Source organism: Rhinatrema bivittatum, chromosome 6 (genome assembly GCF_901001135.1).
Source record: "Rhinatrema bivittatum chromosome 6, aRhiBiv1.1, whole genome shotgun sequence".
Classification (NCBI taxonomy): Eukaryota; Metazoa; Chordata; class Amphibia; order Gymnophiona; family Rhinatrematidae; genus Rhinatrema; species Rhinatrema bivittatum.
The window spans coordinates 193,776,171-193,797,065 of NC_042620.1; the positions used below are offsets into that span (position 1 = coordinate 193,776,171).

At 46.6% G+C, this 20,895-nt stretch overlaps 1 protein-coding gene and 1 long non-coding RNA gene across 2 annotated transcripts in view; both read right to left on the reverse strand.

The window, feature by feature from the left end:
- Positions 1 to 11,421: 11,421 nt before the first annotated feature.
- Positions 11,422 to 17,877, reverse strand: LOC115093920. The gene is made up of 4 exons (XR_003857438.1): positions 17,795 to 17,877; positions 17,252 to 17,342; positions 16,944 to 17,147; positions 11,422 to 11,945 (listed from the first exon to the last, which is right to left on the reverse strand). It is a non-coding gene; the product is annotated as an uncharacterized LOC115093920 (long non-coding RNA).
- Positions 17,877 to 20,895, reverse strand: part of LOC115094668 (carboxypeptidase O-like) — a 107,254-nt gene continuing 104,235 nt past the window's right edge. The window contains exon 10 of the mRNA XM_029607920.1: positions 17,877 to 17,960. Coding sequence (XP_029463780.1) covers positions 17,953 to 17,960 — 8 coding nt within the window. The 3' untranslated portion in view covers positions 17,877 to 17,952. The remainder of the gene's footprint in view (positions 17,961 to 20,895) is intronic.

A 20,895-nucleotide genomic window follows, 5' to 3' on the forward strand; every position in this document is an offset into this window, starting at 1 on the left:
AAAAGCTCCCCTATGAGGAAAGGCTGAAGAGGTTAGGGCTGTTCAGCTTGGAGAAGAGTCACAAGAAATATGATGATCATTAGAAGCCAGATAGCTGTTCATTTTTTAAAGTTAACTGGTGAAATATCTACTTCCCAGAGATCAGCAGCATGGGCTAGAAATCAGCCAAGGTAAATGTTTTCAATAATACAGCTTACTAGACTTAATAGAGGTCTTTAAGATCATGAGAGGTCTTGAACGAGTAGATGTGAATCGGTTATTTACACTTTCGAATAATAGAAGGACTAGGGGGCATTCCATGAAGTTAGCAAGTAGCACATTTAGGACTAATTGGAGAAAATTATTTTTCACTCAACGCACAATAAAGCTCTGGAATTTGTTGCCAGAGGATGTGGTTAGTGCAGTTAGTGTAGCTGGATTCAAAAAAGGTTTGGATAAGTTCTTGGAAGAGAAGTCCATTAATGGCTATTAATCAAGTTTAGTTAGGGAATAGCCACTGCTATTAATTGCATCAGTAGCATGGGGTCTTCTTAGTGTTTGGGTAATTGCCAGGTTCTTGTGGCCTGGTTTGGCCTCTGTTGGAAACAGGATACTGGGCTTGATGGACCCTTGGTCTGACCCAGCATGGCAATTTCTTATGTTCTTATGAGACAGCCAAGTTTATATAGTATCTAAAGAGTGATTAGTGAGAAGGTATGATTCCAGGAGGAGGAATATGGAATGAGTAGTTGTATGTCGTCTGCACAGATGTTGAAGTCTATGCCTAGACCAGTTCGTATATGACATAGTGGAAGGAGATAAATGTTGAATAGCATTGCAGATGGACAAGAGCCTTGGGGGACCCCGGTTGTGGTGGTATACCATTTGGAGTGGTAGGGGTCTAAATTAATTTTCCTAGCGTGTAGCCAGATGGACTCAGGACCAATGGGTATAGTGTATTCCTGATAGCAGGGGAGTTTCCTTTATTTTTCATTCTTTTGATATTTTTGTCTTCCTGCCTCCTCCGGTCTTTATTTCTATATCTTCTCCAATTTCTCAAGCCACAGTTTGCTTCTTTTTTTCCAAAGTACACTGGTGGGATAGGCTGTAGTGGTATCTCCTGCTCTGTGCAGCCCTGTGCTAGGGACTGTCTTGGACTGAGCAGTCTTTCCCTCTCTGTGCATCCTGGTGGCAGAAGCTACCTTGGATAGCAGCAGCAACTCCCTTTATATGCAGCCCAAAGAAGGATGCCTCAAGCCACAATGATGCTTCCTTCCCTATCTGTCCTAATGGAAGGCACCAGTAATCAAAATTTGATCACCCAGGCAATCAAGCACCTAAGCATTTCATACCCCTATCTATATGAGTATTTTACAGCTAATAACTAGGAAATAAGTTAGCTGGAGAGTGCTTCAGGAGTAGAGAATCACAATCACATGATGTTCTGAGTTGATGATAAAATTTGCATGAGTTAACACTTGAGAAAAAAAAATTGTTGATCTTGTACCCTGAACTTAAATGAAACCACTATGGTCCAGACTAGTGGGAGAATTAACAAAACAGGTATTGACAAAATAAACTAAAATTCCAGATTTGATTTGTGTAGGAGGACTAGAATTATATGCCCATAGCTGTAAATTGTTTCCTTCAATATTTCTGCCTTCTGTGCCCCTGTTCTTTCCAACCATAGATATTTCTTTTATATTGAAACAATTATCTGGCCTCCCTTTACTACAATTTCCATAGAACAAGTACTTTATAGTGCTATTTATTTGTACAGCACCATCTTAAAAATATATGATTCTAATAATATTTAAATATGCACAGGTTCAAACTTGATAGACTGCAAAGAAGGCTTCAAATGATCTCACACCTACTGCATGGCCCACTTTGACAGCAAAGGTGACTTGTGACACTGTGGCCATAGAAGTGGCTCATTGAAAATGCATAACGGTCATTACATGATAGTCTGTGTGTTATGATGAGTTTAGGCATGAAATCAATATTTAACTTTTAAATTGTAATTAATGCCCTTTGAACAGCTAACATGTATTTCTCCAGAACCTTCTCAAGAGCAGCCATATTCCAAACAGTGCTACAAATTACATTTCAGCAAGCGCTCTTATTTGTTCATGTTATGGATGTAATTTTGTGTATGAAATTGTTGACAAAAAGTGGGAATTAGCACTTCTCATGTACTTTTGAAATGTTGTAGTTTTTTTTGTTTTTGTGTTTTTTCATTTAGAGCAGCTCTACCTCCAACTCACTCTAAGAATGAAATGGGCAATGAGTAGGAGACTGAGTGGAGAACAAGAACAATAAATTATCAGGTGGTCTTATAATAGTTTTAATTGTTCGATATGTTCCATGTAAACCGCCATGCAGGCGATAGTTATCTCTGTTACTTGTAAACCGGAGTGATATGTATATTATACAGGAACTTCCGGTATATAAAAACCAAAAATAAATAAATAAATAAATAAAGTTCTGGACAAATTAAATTTGGTAAGATTTGAAGAACACAGCAGCTACTTTAAGCAATTTCAGCTCCTCCTCTTTAAAATCATCAAGGGAAAATTCACCAATTGGATGCTATCGGAGCAGTGCACTTGGCTTGCCCATGATGATTGTGAAAGCAGTAAGGGGGGGGTCTGAGAAATACTATTGCTTCTGCTTGATATTTTCAAAGATTCTATAAAACAGATTTTTAAAGCTTTTTTTTTTTTTTTTTTTAAATCATTTTGGCTTGGTCTGTATTTCTATTACAGTCTATAAAGGTTTCATAAGGAAGCCTTAGCTTCCTGCAAAGTATAACAGATTTAAAAGAAAATTATTCCTCACCTGCTAATTTTCGTTCCTGTAGTACCAAGGATCAGTCCAGACAGTGGGTTATGTCCCCTGTCCAGCAGATGGAGTCAGAAACAAAAACTCCAGGGGGCGGTCCTATATGACCTCATCCCCTGTGACTCTATCCTCAGTAACTAGACTTACAAAGCCAGAAAGAGAAGAGAAGGAGGGATCAAGAACTGAGAACTATCAAGTAAAAACTGTAAAACCAGAACTTTGGTTAAGTTTAAGGTAACCACAAAATGGAACTTGCAAACGAAAACTGTTCAAGCGAAGAACCCTGGAGCCCCAGGGTAGCTTGAAAAAGACAGACAAGTAGAGATAACGAGCAGAGGCCTATCCCAAACACAAAAAACCCTCAAAAAAACACAGGGAGGGCGTCTGGACTGATCCTTGGTACTACAGGAACGAAAATTAGCAGGTGAGGAATAATTTTCTTTTCCCTGTACGTACCAGGATCAGTCCAGACAGTGGGATGTACCAAAGCTTCCCTACACTGGGTGGGCCGATGACAGCCCTGCTCGTAGAACACTATCTCCAAAGGACCCAAAAACAGGGGCCCGAACATCCAACCGATAGTGTCTAGAGAACGTGTGAAGAGACTTCCAGGTGGCCGCTCGGCAAATCTCTTGTGTTGAAACAGCTGAGTTTTCCGCCCAAGATGCGGCCTGCGCCCGAAGGGAGTGAGCCTTAACCCCCATCGGTGGTTGACGTCCAACCCCAATGTATGCTGAAGAAATTGCAGACTTCAGCCATCTTGCAATGGTGGCCTTGGACGCCATGCGACCCTTCCTAGGACCCGACCAGAGAACAAAAAGATGATCCGAGAGGCGAAATTCATTGGTGACTGTCAAGTATTGCATCAGACATCTCTTGACGTCCAGAACCCGGAGATTTCTGGGCTCCGTTGTGGCGAACGAGGGAAGTTCTACCGATTGATCTAGATGAAAAGAAGATACGACCTTTGGAAGAAACGAAGGTACTGTTCACAAAGAAACTCCGCCTTCAGAGAAGCGTAGAAAAGGTTCTCGACAGGAAAGCGCTTGAAGTTCCGAGATACGACGGGCTGAGCTAATTGCCACCAGGAAAATTGACTTAAGTGTGAGATCCTTCAGGGTGGCCGACCGCAAAGGCTCGAAAGGTGCCTCGCCCAGAGCCCGGAGAACCAAATTAAGACTCCAAGATGGGCAAGACGGTCTAGAGGGAGGCTTCAGCTGTTTTACCCCCTTGAGAAAACGGGTAATATCCGGGTGCGAAGATAGGAGGGAGTCCTTACCGTTGTATAGTAAAGCACCCAACGCCGAGACCTGAAGCCTAATGGAGTTGTAGGCTAGGCCCATCTCCAGTCCAGTCTGTAGGAAATCCAAGATCTGGACCAGAGAGACTTTCCCCGGAACAATGGAGTGGGCAATACACCAATCCTCAAAAACCTTCCAGATCCTCACATAGGTGACGGAGGTAGACGTTTTTCTGGCACGTAATAAGGTGGAAATCACCGATTCCGGATATCCCAGACGCCTTAGTTTGCGCCTCTCAAAAGCCATGCCGCAAGACAAAAGCGATCTGCCTCGTCGAAAAATATGGGACCCTGCCTGAGGAGACGAGGTAGGTGACCGAGACGTAATGGTCCCTCGCGTGCTAAAAAGAGAAGATCCGCAAACCAGGGGCGCCGCGGCCACTCTGGAGCTACCAGAATCACCGGCCCTGGATGAGTCTCTATACGTCGGAGCACCTTCCCCACTAGGGGCCATGGCGGGAAGACATACAGCAGGACCTCCCTTGGCCATGAAAGAACCAGAGCATCGACCCCTTCCGCGCCGTGTTCTCGTCTGCGACTGAAGAAGCGAGGAGCCTTTGCGTTCACCGCTGTGGCCATTAGATCCATGTGAGGTTTCCCCCACTGGCGCTCTATCAGCTTCATCGCATCCGAGGATAGTTCCCATTCTCCTGGATCTAGACGCTGTCGACTTAGGAAGTCTGCTTGCACGTTGTCTACGCCTGCTATGTGAGAGGCCGCTAGTCGAAGCAAGTGGCGTTCCGCCCACATCATCAGCTGTTCTGCTTCCCACGCGACGAGTCGACTCCTCGTTCCTCCCTGACGGTTGACGTACGATACTGTAGTTGCATTGTCCGACAGTATTCTGACAGCTTTCCGCCGAACTAACGGCAGGAAACCCTGCAGGGCAAGCCGAACCGCTCTGGTCTCCAGACGATTGATGGGCCACTGTCTCTGGTCGCTCGTCCACGTGCCCTGGATGGAGCTTGCTTGACAGACCGCTCCCCAACCGGAGAGGCTGGCATCCGTGGTAACCACTATCCAGTCTGGTGTCTCTAGGGAGACTCCCTTGGCTAAAGACTGGGGATCTAACCACCAACCGAGACTGAGCCGGGTCGCTGGAGGGATCGGAAGAACTGCATGATAATCCTGTGACACTGGCTTCCAACGGGACAGCAATGCCTTCTGCAAGGGTCGGAGATGAGCAAAGGCCCACGGAACTAGGTCGATCGTGGATGCCATTGTCCCCAGAACTTGCAGGTAGTCCCAGGCAGTTGGATCCGAGAGAGACATGAAACGCCGCACTTGCGTTCTCAATGCTTGCGCTCTCTCCAGACGTAGGAACACTTTTCCTTCCCTCGTATCGAAGTGGGCGCCCAGATAGTCCAACGACTGAGATGGCGTGAGGTGACTTTTGTCGTAGTTGATGATCCAACCTAGAGACTGTAGAAGGGACACCACCCTGTTCACAGCTTGAAGCCCCTGACTTCGAGACTTCGCCCGTATGAGCCAATCGTCTAGGTACGGGTGAACCATGATCCCTTCCCGGCGTAGAGCCGCCGCCACCACAACCATTACCTTTGTAAAGACCCGCGGTGCTGTCGCTAGACCAAACGGTAGAGCCCGGAACTGAAAATGTTGTCCCAGAATCTTGAAGCGGAGATATCTTTGGTAATCTGGATGAATCGGGATGTGGAGATATGCCTCTGTTAGATCCAGAGAAGCGAGGAACTCTCCTTGATGAACCGCCGCTAACACAGATCGGAGGGTTTCCATACGGAAACGAGGGACCCGCAGCGCCTTGTTGATCGACTTGAGATCCAGTATGGGTCGGAACGTACCCTCTTTCTTGGGAACCACGAAATAGATGGAGTAATGACCTCGACCCAACTCGTTGGCGGATACCCGTCTTATAGCTCCCAACAGTATCAGTCGCTGCAGGGTTTGACGGACAGCCGACTGCTTTTGAGCGGAGCCGCAAGGAAAGAAAAGGAACCTGTCTCTGGGGACGTGGACAAAATCCAACACGTAACCATGTCTTAGGATATCCAGGACCCACTGATCCGACGTAATGCAGGCCCATTCCCTGTAAAAAAGAGCGAGCCGGCCTCCCACCCGAGGGATCGGTTCGTGGGTCATCCTGGCATCATTGAGCTGGTTTCGAGGCCGAACGAGGTCCTGTAGCCTCCTTTCCGGGCCGACGTCCACGAAAGGACCGATTCCAGCCCTGAGAACGATAAGAGGGAGTCCGTGGAGCTTGCTGCTGCCTATTTGTCCGTGCACGACGCTGATTTCGAGAACGGTTTCTGGAAAAACTGAACGATCTAGAAGCACGGGGTCTGTCTTCTGGAAGCTTATGTACCTCATTCTCATTTAGTGACTTAATAATTTGATCCAAGTCCTCCCCGAAAAGGAACTTACCCTTGAAAGGTAACGAACCTAGACGCGTTTTGGATGAAGAGTCCGCAGACCAGTTACGTAACCACAAAAGGCGACGCGCCGAGACAGCCGCCACCATGGAACGAGATAGGACCCGGAGGAGATCATACAGGGCGTCCGCCCCATAAGCCATCACAGACTCCAACCTGTCTGCCTGTTGAGCCTCAGAATCCGGAAGATCTTGCGAGGTGCCAGAGCGCTACAGATGGCCGCTCGTACCCCAAGCGCCGAGACCTCAAAGATACGCTTAAGGTAGACTTCCAACTTTCGGTCCTGCAGGTCCTTAAGGGCTGTGCCGCCTGTTACCGGAATGGTAGTACTCTTAGTAACTGCCGAAACTGCTGAATCCACTGCCGGGACCTTGAGGAGTTCCAGGAAGTCCACCGGGAGAGGATAAAGCTTCTCCATAGCTCTGCTAACTCTGAGAGAAGCTTCCGGCCTGTCCCATTCACCTGAGATCAATTGTAAGAAACTGGGATGTGTTGGAAAAGCCTTGGCTTGGGGTCTAAGTCCCGCTAAGAGAGGGTCTCCCTTTCTTATCTTGGGATCCGAGGGCGTTGGGTCTGGAGGAGGGTCAATGTCCATCTCCTGAAGAATATGCGGGATGAGACCCTCCAATTCTTCAACCTGGAAGATGCGAAGGACCCTGGGATCATCACCTTCCATTTGGGTCGAGAGGGCGGGATCGTCCCCGGAAGGATCCTGAGAAGTGTCGCCCTGCGGAATCACCGGGGGGTTCCGCGGTGGTGCCATGAGAGCCTTAGTCGTAGACTGGGCTAAACTAATGGGCTGTCCGCCCCCCCGTGCTGGAGAGCCCCCCAAAGATATATCTAAACGGGGTAGTTTGGCGGGAGGGGGACCCATGCCCGACCCCAAAGCCTGGTTGGAGCTTTGGAGAAAAGCCCGGTGCATTAAAACCACAAACTCAGGTGAAAACGCGGGTAATCCCAGGGGGGGGGCCTCCTGGGACCTCTCCAGCCGAAGACTTGCCATCCTTATGGGCCAGGGACGGTAAAACCGCTGTTTGCCTCGGAATTAAAATTCCTGTGTCCTCCCCGTCTGAAATGCCAGCATCTTCCTCTGACAACAAAATGGCCGCCGTTTCCGCGCTCAGCGGGAACGGGGCCTGCCGCTGACTAAAACTAGCGTTGTCTGCCTGGTCTCCTGTGCCTTCTCCCTTCGGGCTGACTTCTCCAGCGGGGAAACAGTTCGGGCACCTGCCCTCATTAATGCGGCTTCCCTGACGGCCGCAGACCGCACAGCTGTGCGCTCGCGACATGAAGAAAAAAATTTACCCGCTCTTGGAGAGGCAGGAAACCAACGGCGCGGCAGACGGAGGAAAAAGACCCCGGCGATTCGCGTCCTCGACGCTCGAATCGCCTACCCTCCCTCCCACCGACCCAAGAAACACGCTGGTGGAAAGGCTCCCAACGGTCTGCGGCCCCGGGGAATGCGCTTCGCGGGACCGCGGGTGGGTACAGTCTCGATAGACTCGGAGGGAGGGGGTGAGAAGAAATTAGTCAGGAACCCTGACAAAAAATTTCTAAAACTGCAGCGTAGCCCTCCAGTGCCGAAAAAAAAAAAAAAAAAACGGCAAGAGGGTGAAGAATAAAAATGACCTGTAAGTAAAGAAAAACTTACCCACATAGAAGAGAATAAGGAGAGAAAGAAAGACTCAGGATACAGTCAGTCAGCAAGTCCCTCTAACTCCCCGGTTTCAGACAAAAATATGAAACCTGAACTCCTGAAATTTAAATTGAATATATATCTTTTCTATATATTTTTTTTTTTTTTTTTTTAAATTCTTGATCCCTCAAGTAAGCAGGAAAGGCCTAAACCTAAATCCTGTGCTGGGGACTAGCTAGTCCCCTGCTCACATCTGCTGGAGTCAGAAAATACTGAGGATAGAGTCACAGGGGATGAGGTCATATAGGACCGCCCCCTGGAGTTTTTGTTTCTGACTCCATCTGCTGGACAGGGGACATAACCCACTGTCTGGACTGATCCTGGTACGTACAGGGAACAGCTCAGATGGGAACATCAGTGAGTAAGGCCTTATTGTTGAAGTGTTTATGCTGTGCTCCAGCTAGCTGAGAATAGGACATTTAGCCATTGAATGGCAGAAGTGACTGTTACTGCTTTACTTCTGAAGTATTTTTTATCAGTATAGTCCAGGATGGTCATCACAGCAGCCGTGGTTTCTTCACATGTTGGTTGGATCTGGTTTTCTGGTAGCTGGAATGCAAAGGTACCAGTGTCTCTGAGCTCAAAGGTGAAGGACAACTTAATTCCGAGATCATAAACCCAGTCCTGGGAACACCCAGAGGCCCGATCTGTAATTTAAAAAAAATGCAAGTGGTTAGAAGGTGGGGTTTTATTTTTTGCTATAGAATACCTAAAGCTCCCATGAAAGGTTGAGACTAGAACTGTAACTCCTGTAATAGTACTGACCATACTTCCCACTACTAACTCATAACCAGAACTGTAGCCAGGCAATTTGTCACCTTGGCCCAAGTGAAAAACTGTGCCCTTGCCCATCACATAAAACATGACACCATAAATTGGGAGACTGTTAAATGTTTGTACAGCAATGCTCAAGGCTGGTGCAAGCTATTAGGCACCCTAGGCAAACCCTATAGCCTGCACACCACTATGCCCTCTCCACACAAATTCAAAAATTATGCATTTATAATAGATTTTATTTGGAAAAGGATATTCAATGTACAGTCTTCTGAAGCAAAAAATATCACTTGCAATAGGTATCTGCACTGCTGTGGTGCTAACCAGAAACCCCTGCAAAAAAGCAAAATACACTTGGAACCCATATGGTATTAGGCCAACTATAATGTGAACATGGCTTTGGCCCTATGAAAGCCACAAAAAAACAGAATTGCAATACAATAAACAATTAACTGCCAGCAGCATAACTTCTGGCTATAGATTTGCAAAGATGTGGTAGTGGCAGCGAAAGAGATGGGATCAGCAGCAGAAGCAGCACATAAGAAGGAGATATCTACAAAGGGTATACAAGTCCTGAATAAATCCTGAATAAACAATTTTGACCTCTCAGATGAACAAGTGTTCACTAGGTATTTTAATAAGCAAACTATATTGGATCTTTATAGCTTGCTTAAAGGGCATCTAGAGATTAATGCCAGGCAGAGAAGCTATGTTTTGCCAGTACATATGAAAGTCACCAGTGCCTTGGCCATTTTAGCCAGAGGTAGTTTCTAAACCACTGTAGGTAACATTATTGGCATCACTGCCAGTCACTTCCCATTGTATACAAGAATTTATTCTGTGCCAAAGAATGAATGACTATATATCCTTTCCACATAAAAGGCAGCACAGAGAAGAAATTATGAGGAGTTTCATTAACAAAGCAGATTTTCCATTAGTAATTGGCACTATTGATTGCCTCCGATGCAGCATGAAAGAAGTTTTCACTCAATGAATATGCAGGTAGATTGTAATGTTAGAAGCATAATGACAGACGTCCTAGCCCAGTATCCAGGATTCTGCCAGGTTGCTTTTATTCTCACACAGTCTAGTCTGGACTGAACTGAGAGAGGATTTTGACAGAGGAGAAATACCAAGGACTTGGCTCCTAGGTAAATCAGAGCTCCCAAAAGAACTGTCTTCCAAGGTTATTGTATGACTTATCTTTTTGTCTTGGAAATATCCTGGGAATATTTAAGAAAATCCTGGATATTAGCCTCTTTCCTTATCACTAACTTCAGAAACTTATTTCCTTTGTGCATAACCAATAATTAACCTTGTGCATTGTTTGGGTCAGGCACATATTCACCTATGATCTAAGCAGGAGCTTCCTCCTGTATATATCAATGCACCACATAATACAGAGATACATGCAAAATACTGGAGGTACTCCTGTCAGCTACTTTACCTTATACCATGCTTGTCTCCATTAAGATTAGCTGTTTTACTCTACCTCTCTTTTTCTTCACTGCACAGATGATAGAGGCTATCCACAAAAAAACATGGCTGTTCACCCCACTTAAAAATCCACAAAGGTACAATAGATCTCACAAATGCACCAGATCTGTCAATGAGCGAACCTTTTATATTTGGAAGACATGCTTCAGATGTCTGGATAAGATGTGAGGAATCTTACTTTATAGCCCAGACAAAGTATGTCAGATCTTTGTGGCCTGCTGTATTCTCCACCACATTGCTCCCCAACATGGTATCCCAGCATCAGAGGAGAACAGAGAACATTCTGACTCAGAGCCTGATGTACCAGTCAAACTAAATCAGGCGCCAGCTGCTGGCCATAACATTTCAGTCCCGCAATCCCCAGTTCCATCGGAGTAGGGGAAGCGAGTGGTTAAAAAGTTAGTTGGTCCATAAAACAAGACAAAATACATACTGGGGTGGGGCTGTGGAGGGGGAATTGTCATGAGAGGATGAGTGAGGGTGGGTGGGTGGGGGAGAATGAGGACGAGGTGGTACTGGCATCTTTGTAAAAAGACAATATAAAGACACACAGATAAGTACGGTGCTCTGAATGCTACTATGGATTCCTCCCTATTATTCCATATGTAGGTATTAGTGTATTGCAGTTTCAGGTTTTAATCACCAGTAAGCTGTATTGAAAACATTTACCTTGGCTGATTTCTAGCCCATGCTGCCGATCTCTGGGAAGTAGATATTTCACCAGTTAACTTTAAAAAATGAACAGCTATCTGGCTTCTAATGATCATCATATTTCTTGTGACTTGCTCAAAGTGTCTGGAAGATGCAAATGGGCAGGTTTTGTGGACACTATCATCTGTTTAAAAGGTCTGAAATACAGTCTGGTGTATACATAGATCAAAGATATGCATTTTTCTGTGTGTGAAAAGCAAAACAACACGATACAAAATAAAGGAAAATATTTATTTATAACAAAACAAGTCTAATAAAACTAGGTACAAAACCTTTTTGAACCCTCCATGGAATAATTAGGGGGTGGTATCCAAACGGGTTGGGTTATGCACCACCAGTCTCTATTCACTGCAGCTAATGGCTTGTAACTTGACCTGGAAAACCAGCATCTCCCAACCCAGCTCTTGGTGCCTGCTAAGCATGCCCTGCATCTCCTTCACTAGGACAGATGTCGTCCTAGCAGGTGCTGCAGTTCATGAAGAGCTTGCAACAGCAAGCTCCTCACCCTTACAGGTGGTGTGGGAATGGGATGTTGGGCTCCTGGCTGCAGGCTGACCATCTCTGGAGGGGAAGGCTTGGAATCCTCCCCTTTCTCCTCCCCTGCCATTGCGCTCTTCTCTGCCTTCTCCTCCATCAATGCTCTTTCCTCCTCCTTTGCATTTTAGCTCTCTGGGGCCACAGTTTCCTCCTCTCTTTGTCCCTGCTCCTCTGCCGGTTCCATTTGGGAGGGAACTTCCTGAATGAGGAGGAGAAAATATAATTGATTATATGCTTTATGAACATTGCATTTTGTGTCAAACACAATAATGAGATTGTCTTGACTACTGTTTAGGCCCTGTCAGTGCACTATGCAGTGCACATCAGGTCTAATAACTTAATTGGCAGAGGTACACATCTAGTAATAGGATTCCTCTATGTACTCCTAACATACATTGACTTACCCAATATCAGTTGTTTGCAAAGTTGTAAGGATTCTGCACAAACTTAACAAAACAGTGGGAGGTCAATAGTAAAATCTGGTTATTTAAGTAATTTAACTTTAACTTATCCAGCTAAGTTATGAGGTATATCAGCAGCATGGCTAAGTCGCTGTATAAGTTATATATGACTAAATTTAGACCTGCTATTGAGCAAGTCTAACTTAGCCACATAACTAATGCAGCTAAGACTCAATAGCGATAGTTAGCAGGATAACTTATACAGCTAACTCACTCCACCCCGATCCACCCACTACAAGCCTACAAGTTATGTGGCTAACATTTTAGCTTATACAGCTAAGCAGCAGTCGCTGAATGTAGGTGCATATTTAGCGACTGTTATGTAGCCATATAATTCCTATTTATGCGACTAAATTATGCTGAATGTGTTTTGTATATTGACATCTGCGTGCACAAAGAAGTTCATAAACCTGCACAATCCCTATACTTTCATTCACCTTCACGCTTTATATAATGAGTGAATGTTTGTCACACTTCACATGATCCCTGGCCATATTGTACAAGTTAAGTAATGTGCACTAACAATGATTGAATACATTATGCATAAAACTAAAAATTCCAGCTGCTTTTATGAGTGCTGCCATGACCCAACTATATATAGCTCCTGTCACTATTGGGTGATATAATAAGACCCGAGATGAAGCAGGCACGTGTTTGCGTGGATTATGTTGAGCACAAACGGCAAATGCTGGCTTGTCTACAAGATGTAAAAAAAATGTATGCAAATGATTTGCGTGCAGAAATCCATGCAGAAATAAAATAACCACACACAAATACGCAGTAGCAGTGCCATGTAATAAGCTGTGCTTGAATTTGCACAAATATAGTGAATAGCGAGCGTGTCTTGGGTCCACTGTTGGGATGATTTTAGTGATTCATAGAAACATATAGAAACATAGAAATGACGGCAGAAGAAGACCAAACGGCCCATCCAGTCTGCCCAGCAAGCTTCACACATTTTTTCTCTCATACTTATCTGTTTCTCTTAGTTCTTGGTTCTATTTCCCTTCCACCCCCACCATTGAAATATCTAGCTTGATTAGTTAGGGGGTAGTAGGGGTAGTAACCGCCGCAATAAGCAAGCTACACCCATGCTTATTTGTTTTACCCAGACTATGTTATACAGTCCTTATTGGTTGTTTTTCTTCTCCCCTGCTGTTGAAGCAGGGAGCTATGCTGGAAATGCGTGATGTATCAGTCTTCTCCCATGCCGTTGAAGCAGAGAGCCATGCTGGATATGCATCGAAAGTGAAGTATCAGACACATTTGGTTTGGGGTAGTAACCGCCGTAACAAGCCAGCTACTCCCCGCTTTGTGAGCCAGCTACTCCCACTTTGGAAGTTCCGCAGACCTACGTTTTTAATTAGTGGGTGATAACTAAACCTTAATGGCAGCTATAGTGGCGGGTGTAGGTTAGAGCGGGAAAAGTAGCAGTATTTGTATTGGCTGTATCGGTAAGCGTGAGGGAAATGCAGCATTGGCTGCATAGTTGAAAGCAGGAAAATATAGCATGTGTTCCATTGGTTATGTACAGTGGCATGATCTACAGAGAGTTGTGATTGCTGTACCCATATATCAATGATTACAGGACACTCCCCTGTCAGGCTAAAAAGCAGATCCTTACAGTAGCCTAGCGTGGGTGTTTGTTAGGAGTTGTTTGGAGCAGGAGGAGGTGATTAGAGGCTAATGGTAGTTTAGGAGCTTATTCTTACAATTGCTGAGTGCAATTTGTTTTGTGCTAATTGTTTATTCATTGCTGTTTATCCTTTCTTTCGTCTCTCGTCTGTGAGTTGAGCTTGGCAGTGCATTGCTGTGTTTTTGCTTTTTTTGTCTGTCTATTTGTGTTTTCATTCTCTAGGTTAGAAAGAGTGGAGTGGGAGTCTGTGACTGCATTGAGAATACAGTGTGACAGAAGGGAAGCATCTGAGGGTCAGAGTGAGTGGGGACAGGATGGATAGGAGGAGCTTGGCTAAGTCAGGTGAGTTTAGTCAGGGAAGGTAGATGGGGCAGGAGGAAAGGGATGTGCAAGACTATGAGGGTGTAATTGGGGATGGGAGTGGAGGGAAAAGAAGGCAGGTGAAAGAGATAGAGCAAAGGGAGGGGGAGAGGGAGATAGGAGTGGCCAGGGAGATACGGATCCACAGCAGGCTGGTCCCAATAACTTGGAGGAGAAAATGCGGCAGAGAGAGGCACTCTTTACAGAGGGAGAATAGGATTTGCTTGCCAGGAAGATGTGTGAGAAGTATATATGGGCACTGTTCGGACAGAAGACTTCCACAATAGTAATGTGAAGGATTTGGGAGAGTATTTCCAAAGATGTCAGCAACCTGTTGGTGGCAAACAGGACAGTTGAACATCTGAAGCATCAGTGGGGCGACACCAGATTGGCTGTAAAAACCAAAGTGACCCAGACAGAAAGGTCCAAGTGCCAGACAGGCAGGGGGCCACCATGCAAGGTACAGCTAACAGAAGAAGAGGAACTGGAAAGGGCCACTCTTCAAAGGGACGTCATCACAGGGGTCCATAAAGGAGGAACTGGCATGGACTCTGTGGATGGAGGCTGTGGGCATAGAGTAGAGATGGAAGACCCCACTACAGAGGTGCACAGAATCAGGAAATTTTACAAATGCAGCAGGAGGGTTGCAGGATGCATCACTAATGCTGTTCAGTGAGCCTATGGATTCCTCACAAGAGGAAAATGAGAATGATGAGCTCAATGTCTCGTGGGTGGAGACATCACACAACTTTGGGGGTGGCAGGTCCCCTGCTGTCTAAGAGACCAGTGCTGGCCATGAGGAGGAGCAAAATAATGAAACTCCATGCACCTCCATGGATGTCTTTGCAGAACACCTGGTGGAGGAACTCTTCACTAGTCAAGAGCAGTTACAGACCACTGAGTCAACCAGATGGAGGGCTATCCATTCAGAGATTTGAAAGATACACAAAGAAATGAGAAGGATGCTAAGTTAGGTCAGAGAGTAAGAAAGAAGATTAGCTGAAAGCATCCATGCTATATCCCAGCAGCTATGTACAGCAATTTGGGAGTTGAATACTACTTTGCTGAGTATGGGAAGGGCCCAGCAAAACTCCTCCAGCGAAAGCTCTGCCACCGCAAGACACCCCCCTTGCAGAGACAGAGGGAGTGACCAAGATTGCAAACATTAGATAACTAAGACAAGCAACTGCATGGTTCCTAATCAATAATAATTCCATTAAGGCTGTCAGTGTTATCGGTCGTTGCTGCTGTACACAGAGGTCGTCAATGATCCTCTGCTCTTCCATCCAGCATTGATGGATCTCATGCCTGCAAGCATTGTCTCTTTGCAGATACCTTTCTTTTCCATTCTCAACCTTTGCCTGGCCTGCCGGCACTCGTTGCTGCTGTACAAGAAGATGGCCATTGTGCTCATGCACTTCTTTCTGGCGCCACTATTTCTCTTACTTGCAAGCCTCATCTCCTCGCAGATGCCTCCACCCTTCTGAATCTTATTTTCTCTGGCCAGCTGTCCTCTGTTGCTTGTCTCTTCTAAACACATGAGTAGCAGCATTAAAATCCTCAAGTGGGTACATCCCCTCTGGGCTCCCAGAGTATGCGCACTTCTGTAAAAATTACTCCAACCCCTGTCTAACCCCTCCCCCCCCCCCCCCCCATCTTTACCCATCCTCTTACTAGCTCATTCACCAAACCCTTTCATCTTCCCCCTCTCCCTCCATCAACCCCCTTCCTCTTCTTTACAATACTTGCTCTTCACATTTTCTCCAACCCCTCTCTAACCCCTCATCCAACCCCCCTTCTCAATTTATTTTCTGTATCCCCAGGGTTTGTAGATTTTTCTCAAGGTTGCTGTGCTAAATGTTTTTCTTTTTTTCTTCTTTTCAGGTGGATGTCATTTTCATCACGCATTGCTGCTGTATGTGGAGATTGGGCTCCTGCAGTTCCTTCCGGCACTGATGCCACTCACGCCTGCATGCCTCGTCTTTTCGCAGATGCCTCTTCCTCCTCGCTAATTGCACAGATAACACATGCCTTGATGTTGTATTTTTTTTTTAAGGGTCTGTTTTTCATTTCCTAGTTATTTCATTCTCACTAGGTAATCCTTCTCCAAACCCCCTTTCTCTCCCCCAACCCCTCCCTCTCCTTTCCTCTCCTCTCCTATGTAAGACTGGATCCTCTCATCTTATCCACCCTCCCATTTTCCCCTCTTTCCTCCTCTTAGTAAGTACTCAATAAATCACAGACATGTACTTGAAATCTTACATTTTCTTAAATAAAAAAAAGAACAGGGGAGGGTAAAGCTAGGAAGTAACAAATTTACAACTTAAAAAAAAAAATCACAGGGAGTTAGGGAGGGAAGTAGGAGGGTGCTCAGTATGGTGGAAACCTGTTGCCCAGTATTTGTATGGCAGTACCCAGCATGCATATTGCCCATAGGTGGGCATCCAGCATCCCAAAAACCCTACTTTGGTAGGCATGCAAAGCTCTCTGCTCCTCCGACATCCTCCTCAGGAAAGTATAGAATTCCTACCTGGTGAGAGGTTCATCATAGGGATCATGTATCCCTGATGATGAGCTTCTAGGCTTCTGAAGTGTGGGGTGGCGGTAGCAGAGGAAGCAGATGGCGATGCTTATCTACCTCAGCCAGCAAAGGCTGGCTGGTCTGGATTTACGCATCCCTAACTCCCTGGGCAAACCGAGGAGGAGATTATATGGGAATGATTAAAGGGTCTGTAATTACTGGAGGCCTGGAGTTTGCTTCTTGTGGGAGGTGGGGCTGGATCACTGCCACTTTTTGCCTAGGTGGTGACGAGTGGGGAAGGAGCATCCTGCTCTCTCCCAGTGGCAGCTGCTGCTACTTGTGTGGAGGCTGGGACTGGTACCTTATCACCGCCATCCTCTTCCATTTCATCCTCCTCCTTGGAAGATGATGACAAGGTGTTCTCTATAAAGACAAAACCAAGTGTGAGAATGATGTCCAGTTAGAGGTACATAAAGACATTTCCTTCTAAAGAGGACAGCACCCAGTTGAATTGATGATTTTCTTACCGCCAACCCCATCCTGCTGAGCATGCAGCTGATCCAGTCATCTCCTGTTCCGGAGGCGCAACTCCTGGGCCTTCTTCTTCAGGTCCTCAATCTATGAGCAAAAAGGAAGGATAGTTACTGCATTTATGTATTTCCTCAAAGTAAAAGTTGTTGAACTTTGGTCTTCCTGACCCAAACCCTAAGATGAATCTTCTCCATTTTTCCTCATCCTCCACCTACTTTCCCCACACATTAAATCAACTCTACCTTCTCCCTACACCCTCCTTCCCCCATTCTCCAATGCAGTGCCTTCACCATCTCCATCTGCTTACCAGACAAACCCCTTCCCCTCCATCCCCAGTCCCCATGCATGCTCTAACCCACTGTAACCCTCCTCTATGTACTAGAAAGAAACACCCACCTCCACTTCTTCTCAACACCATGCACTGTCTTCACCTTTCCCATATACCAACCATACCTCCCCTTCCATCCTCTATTCCCTTCCCCTCTTGCTCCATCCCACTCATCTATCCAAGGCCTATCCCTTCTCCCATGCAACTTAACCTATTCAGATAGGAGGCATGGCTGTTGAAGTCCTCTTGTACTTCCCTCCATGCAGTCCACAATCCAATCAGATCTCTGTGCTGGTCAAGAAGGTTGTACAGACTTCTTCATTCACCACAACCAGGGATGCCAGACGTTGGTGTCCCTCGAGGTGAAATTCAGCTGCCTGGCAGGAGGAGAAATCATTAGAATGGGCCATGCTCCTGTGGTCCGGAAGCTTATAAAGTGGGTGCATGAGCAACTGGAACGTGTGTACATATGCGCCACGTATACACGTATAGGGTAAGCACATAAAGTACACACATAACGTATGAGCTTGGTTGAGCGCTTATCCTATGGGGAAGGGGGAAGCCGTGCATGGGAGGCAATAGTGATTGGTGGTAAAGGAAGGGAAGACTGCATTGGGGGTAGAAGAGGTGAGAAGTTGGGAGGGAGGAATGAGGTGGAGGAAGTGGGGTAGGAGGAAGGGGAGAGAGGAATGGGGAAAAGGTTTTGCTTGGTGTATGGGAAAAATGAGATATTAGGGATGTACATTTGTTTCAAACAAATTTTAAAATCATGACAAATAAGGGCAATTCATTTCATTTTGGGAGCCCTGAAACAAATTGGGGGCCCCACAAATGAAACAAACCTTATTTGTTGTATTCATTTGAAATTAATGCATTGGCCTAAGCCTAGGCCAGAGGCTGGGGTCTCACATAAGGCATGGGCCGAAGCTCAAAACAGGGACTGCAGCCTATGGCATCTTGACCTAGGCCAATACTACAGTATTTAAGCTCAGGCTCCACTCCCTTGCATTGCCTTTGCAACAGATCTCTCTGGTTGAGTACTCGTTGCATCCTAGCAATTCCTCTCATCCCTGCATTCCTGTTCCTTGTTGTTCCTGGTTCCTGTCTCTTTGTTCCTACCTTGCTTCCTTCATCGGATTGACTACATGGACTTTGACTTTGCTTTGCCTGACTTTTCCATTGACTCTCTCCAAGCCTGGACCTTCGCTTTGCCTGATCACGCCATTGACTCTCTCCAAGCCCAGATCTCTGCTTCATCCGACTATGCTACTGCCTATCTCCAGACCCAGACTTCTGCTTCATCCGACTACGCTATTGCCTATCTCCAGACCCAGACCTCCGCTTTGCCTGACTATGCTTTTGACCATCTCCGTGTTCAGATGTCTGCTTTGTCTGACTACACTCTTGACTATTTCCATGATCAGACCTCAGCCTTGCTTGCCACTGCCTCCAGATTGCCGCCAGCCCTGACTCAAGCCTGCCCTTGGACGCCTCTTCATCTTACTCCCTGGATGTGTTTTCTTCAGGCTTTGGCCTGCTTTTGCTCGAGCACCCTCTGTCTGCCTCTGTACCATTGGCGCCCGAGTTTCCAGGACATTACCTAGTCCAGAGTAAGACTGTACCATCTCTCACCTGCTGTCTCTGGGCTGAACCAACTCTTATGTCAACTACATGCAGAGGCCCACCTAAGTTCTGCCGGCCCTGGCACCCAAAGGCTCAACCCGCGGGGAACGAGGGCTGGTATAGGTGAAGCTCCAGCGGCCTCTGTCTATCAGCCCACTCCGCCTGCTGATGGTGGGGACCCATAGGTCCTTACCTACGGATGGTGTCAACCCCATCTCGGCCCAAAGGTCCACTTCAGACGCAACAGGTTGCAATGGCCATGGACTCGGTGGAGCCACGTGCCTGCCAGGTTATTCCAGGCCTGGCATCCAAGGTACAAGAACAGCAGTTTCTTGAGGCATTGGCCTCCTCCATTGCCCGTCTCCATGCCCAGCTTGATGCCCTCACCAGTAATCCAGTTTCTACTCCGGCTCCTCCTCATCCACAGCTATCTCCATCTATGCCTTGAGCCCTGCTGGCCCTACCAGCACCCCCACGCTTCAATGGTGACTCTATACTCTGCAGAAGATTTATCAACCAGTGCTATATGCAATTCACTCTGCAGCCCTCCATCTTCCAGGATGAACTGACCAAAGTCACCTTCATCTTATCTTGTCTTGAAGGGAAGGCTTTGGCTTGGCCTTCACCCCTGTGGGAATGATCGGACTCCTTCTTAAAGGAGTTATCTTAGTTCGTGGCTGTGTTTCGACAGACCTTTGATGATCTTGGGTGGCATACCATGGCAAACACCAGCCTGTTACATCTTCGTCGAGGTCAAAGAAGTCTCTTCGAGTTCCGGACTCTGGCTTCCGAGCTCGCCTGGCAGGAAGACTGCCTACGGGCTATTTACCTGGATATACTTTCCTCACAGCTGAAGGATGAACTGGCTGTGAGGGATCTCCCTTCCTCTCTCGAGGACCTTATAGACTTAACAGGCCGAATCAACCACCATCTCCAAGAGTGTCACCAGGAGAGTCGGATGTTCAAGAAGCCCTCTCGGATTCAATCCCATTCGCCACTGACTACCAGCCCTGCCCCGAGCAGGGTCACTACTGTGGCCAAGTCGAAAAAGCCTATGCAGTTGGGCCATGGGCAGCTGACACCGGAAGAGTGCCTCCAGCAGAGACAAACCAGTCTATGTAGGTATTGTGGAGCACCTGGTCACATCTACAGACCTGTCCTATCCATCCGGGAAACTTCCCGGCCTAAGTTCAGTAGGGGTCCTGAACTTGGGCGCAACTTCTCTAGCCCCTCAATTGTTTGTACCGGTCACCTTGATCTGGGACTCTCAGTCATTCCCAGTTCTTGCTCTGGTGGATTCCAGAGCAGGAGGTAATTTCATTCTCAAGGATCTAGTTCAGCTCCTGGGTATAAAGACCTGTCCGCTAGAGACCTCCTTGTGCATAGTGTCTATGTATGGAGAATCGTTACCCGGTTGAATCTTCCTTACCACAGAACCAGTCCAGCTGCGCACTGGTGCCCTGCATACAGAAGAACTTGAACTGTTCGTATTGGAGAAATCCATCCATCCAGTAGCCCTAGGACTCCCCTGGCTTCAAAGACCCTCTCCCCAATTTTATTGGGTTTTGTTGCAACTGGTGGAGTGGAACCCTGCCTGTCACCTGTTTTCAGAAAGTGGTACCGCCATCCGTGGTTCCTCTGGCTGCCACTCCTCCAGGTATACCCTCTCTGTATGCGGATTTCAAAGAT